Here is a 4137-nt window from a genome sequence, read left to right on the forward strand (position 1 = left end):
GTTCCATTACACCTGTACTTGTTTTTCTGTTCCCAAATATCTGTCTGAGGTGACCCCCGTTGTGTCCACAATACTATGTGCCGGAGATAGGGATGCTACAACCCTCTACCCATAACCACCAATCCACACTTAGATTTGCTTAATCTTCATTCACCAACAATTTGCTTTTCCTTGCAGTTTCAACATGTATCAATAGCATGAGGAAAACATCATAATGGGAAGCAGTCAGTGTAATTGAAGTTTCTACCGTGTCTATTGTATGACCTAGCCAACTCATTATGGCAGCGTAGTGATGCTATTTGAATGTCTGTCTCAGAGTAGCCAGTACTACTCCCCTTCCACTACAACACTCCAACTCCCCCCCCTTACACTTTCCCTTCCTCCTTTAGGAGAGCTGACGTCACAGGGGGGCAGTCCACCAGTGTCTATAAGTACAAGCACCACAGAGGGAATCACTCTATGAAGTGGAGCTGAGCTGTGTTGTGCTGTGCTGTGCTGTGCTGACCCGTGCTGAGCAAAAGACACCGGAGGAGAGCAAAGAACCCTAGACTGGTGTACTATTTAGTACACTTACACAGAACTCTGGATCGCTTTCTGACAGACAGACTTCTCTCCTCTCTGGACTCACGTACTGTACGGGGCTCTGGGCAGAATATTCTCACAGGCACCAGCTCTCTCTCTCTCTCTCTTCTCCACCTCCTCCTGACCTCTCAAACGGAATCTTTATCGCTCTCTTTTTTCTACGCATCCAGGATGTTTTCTCTGGTCAGTTTGAGACGGACCGTCTCCACTCTGTTTGTTCTCCTCTCCAGTGCTGCAGTGATGGTGAGTCTGAAATATGTCCAGTACACTATAACCACCTGTCTCTTTCTGCTTTCTTTCTCTTTCCCTCTATGTCTCCCTCTCTCTCTCTCTCTCTCTCTCTCACCCTTGTTATGTGTATGCTCAGACCATAGTAACCCCATGTCTGTGTGTTTTTTTAGAGTATAAGGATCAACAAAAAGACTCCTAGCTCCTTAGTTTTCCTTTGTTACTGTAGTTTGTTACCCACAAAAACTCTGAAGAATATGTTTCAGTGAGAGATCAGCACGTTTAGGGATGCACTAACCTCCACTCCACTGACCCTAACACTAACCCTTCAACCCTGCTCCCCAGGTGGAGAGTGATTGTCCTGCCCAGTGCTCCTGTGGCCCCTCTCCCCCACCCTGCCCACCTGGGGTCAGCTGGGTGACAGACCAGTGTGGCTGCTGTAAGGTGTGTGCCAAGCAGTTCAACCAGGACTGTAGCGCCAGCCAGCCCTGCGACCACATCAAAGGCCTGCACTGCCACCTGGGGGCCGGGGGAGACCCCGAGAGAGGACTCTGCCGAGGTACGGACCAGCACACCCGCCCACATCCCATCCGTAGGATAGAGTAATCTCTGTTACATCACGATAATAACAATGAACAAACTTTCACATTTTCATTGCTCAAGTGGATAGTTTCACCAAATGGCCACATCATGACAACACTGAAATGTATTGGGGTATAAAGATGTTCACCAAGCTCATAATATGTGTGTGTATCCCCAAAGCGGAGGCCCAGGGTCGGCCCTGTGAGTTTGGCGGCCATGTGTACCAGCACGGCGAGGACTTCCAGCCCAGCTGCCAGCACCAGTGCAGCTGCATGGACGGGGTAGTGGGCTGCATGCCACTCTGCCCCCACCAGGTGCCCCTGCCCGACTGGCGCTGCTCCCGCCCGAGGCTGGCCAGGCCCGCAGGCCGCTGCTGTGAGGAGTGGGTCTGTGATGACAACAACCACATCAGTGAGGACCCAGAGGAACCTCCGAGGACGGCCCTGCCTGACCCCCAACCTCTCCCCAACCACATCAGCACCCAAATCCAGACTCAACCACGATATCAGGCCAGCAAGAGAGTCACCTTTCAAGGTAAATAGCCATGGTCATCATCATGTCTCATTTCTGTGATGCTTCCTGCTCCCAACCCACTCGTAAGCCTAACCCTTACCCTGTTGATGCTCATGGCTCTCTGTCCTCTCCCTTCCACAGAGGCGCTGTCCCTCCCCAGATCCCAGGTGTTGGTAAGCTCTGCGTGCTTCCCGCAGACCACGGATTGGACGGAATGCTCCACCTCTTGTGGGATGGGCATTTCAAGCCGGGTCACCAATAGTAACACGGAGTGCCGGTTGGTCAGAGAGACGCGACTGTGCCAGGTTCGGCAGTGTGGCCTGCAGCTGACCCAAGCTCTCAAGGTACAGTCATTCGTCATGGAAAGTCGGATTCATTGGATGGAGAATTGCAGAGCATAACACGGAACATGATCTAGATTAATCTGTAACATTTTGTGATAAGAACCTTTGCGTTATGATTATGAATTAAAGTGGCATGAGTTGCCAGTGTCTATTGTCTGACACTGACGGTGTGTTTTGTTGTCCTGTTGTTCTGTGTCCAGAGGGGGAAGAAGTGCCAGCGTACGGTGCGTCCTCAGGAGCCGGTCAGGATCAACTTCGCCGGATGCTCCACGGCGCGGCGGTATCGCCCTCGCTCCTGCGGCTCCTGCGCCGACGGGCGATGCTGCGCCCCCTCCCTCACCCGCACCGTCCGCCTGCGCTTCCACTGCCCAGACGGAGAGGGCTTCTCACGCAACGTCATGTGGATCCAGCGCTGCCACTGCAAAAAGAGCTGCCAAAGTCACAGCGCCCCCTCCAGGCCCTCCGTCAGCCTGCACAATGACATTCACACCTTCAGGCAGTGAGGCCTTGACACTCCTGGGCATCCTCTGTCAACCTCTCCCAGTCCTCCTCCTCCTCCTACCCTCTACCCTCTTCCTGGACAAGCCTGGGATAGCCCTGGCCTCCAGGTCCCTTCCTGGACGGCAGTGTGGCTGGGAACCCACCACACACCCCCCCCCACCCCCCCTCCTGCTCCAGAGCCAGATTCAGTAGGAGAGACGGCCTCTGCCATTGGCTCTCACCAACCAGGCAGAACTCTCGCTTGCACTTTAAAGCCTCCAGCCACCTTGTAACCAGTTATCCCACATGAGAGATGGGTAGCTACAGTATATAGAGCATTAGCCAGTGCTCCCAGTGCTCCCAGTAATAGAACTGTTAAAGTGGAGGGACAGCACTCAGAACAGAACAAGAGACCATGGATGGTGTGATGTCACTTCCTTGATATCAAGTTGTTGAACTATCGGCCGAAATATGTAAATGAATCCTTTTGGTTGTCTAATTTTTTTCTCTTTTTATTTATTCTTTTATTTCTTAACATTGTCAAGATCCTCTATAACTACAGAGGGAAGCATGGAAAATGAGTATGTATGTAACATAGAAAGTTGCTGAGGCCAATGAATGTATAAGGATTGAAGAACCATGAGAAACCTGTACATTCATGAAAGGTTTTGTCTGATACATTGATGGTAGATTGAGGCCAGGATATCATGCTACAGATTCATCAATGATTGTAATTAATTATACTGTGTTTCACTGTTTAGTGTGTGTGTGCATGCGTGTGTGCATGCGTGCGTGTGTGTGATAGAGGATGAGTGGAGATAATGAAAGAACAGGAAAGAAAGAGTTTACATGTGTGCATTTGTGTCATATATGGGTTATAGAGTATCGTATGCAGACTTCACTCTTCGTGGAGTGTCAATTTTCAGAGATCACCTCATTTTTAGGGGTGTGTTTTTATTGCCTCATAGTATAGAGACTTTCTTGTACTGGAGGGAAGATTTTATTATTTAAGATGTCTGTATTATTGTCTGTAAACATCAATAATTCTCTGTTACATCAAATAAAAATATTCAACACTTAGTCTATGTTGTTTTGCATATCATAACCCACAGTGCGATTGTATGGTGAATTGAGATTCAGATAATAATATACTGTACTTAATGATACAGTATACTGGTTGGCAATCAGGGATGCTAGTGTGTGTTGGGATAGGCTCATTGAAGGGGAGAGTCTGACATTTCCCCAGCAGAAGGCCAGTCTGTTGTTTGGGGTTCGGGGAGAAGAGGCAGGGCCTGTCTCCAGTCTGAGCCAGTGCTCCAGGTTCATGTTCCCTCATGTCCTTATACATACAAGCTGGCTCTGGAGCACAAACATTACAGACACTTCCTAAATTCCACACCCTGCCCTC

The 4137-nt window shown here is 49.7% G+C and overlaps 1 protein-coding gene across 1 annotated transcript; it reads left to right on the forward strand.

The window, feature by feature from the left end:
- Positions 1-753: 753 nt before the first annotated feature.
- On the forward strand, positions 754-3809 carry ccn1l2 (cellular communication network factor 1, like 2; the record flags this gene model as incomplete). The annotated part of the gene is made up of 5 exons (XM_083673764.1): positions 754-825; positions 1156-1369; positions 1573-1926; positions 2047-2249; positions 2450-3809. The coding sequence occupies 5 exons, from the start codon at positions 754-756 to the stop codon at positions 2750-2752; spliced, it is 1146 nt and encodes a 381-aa protein (XP_083529890.1). The 3' UTR covers positions 2753-3809.
- Positions 3810-4137: the final 328 nt, after the last annotated feature.

Source organism: Argentina silus (assembly GCF_951799395.1).
Source record: "Argentina silus genome assembly, chromosome: 7".
Lineage (NCBI taxonomy): Eukaryota > Metazoa > Chordata > Actinopteri > Argentiniformes > Argentinidae > Argentina > Argentina silus.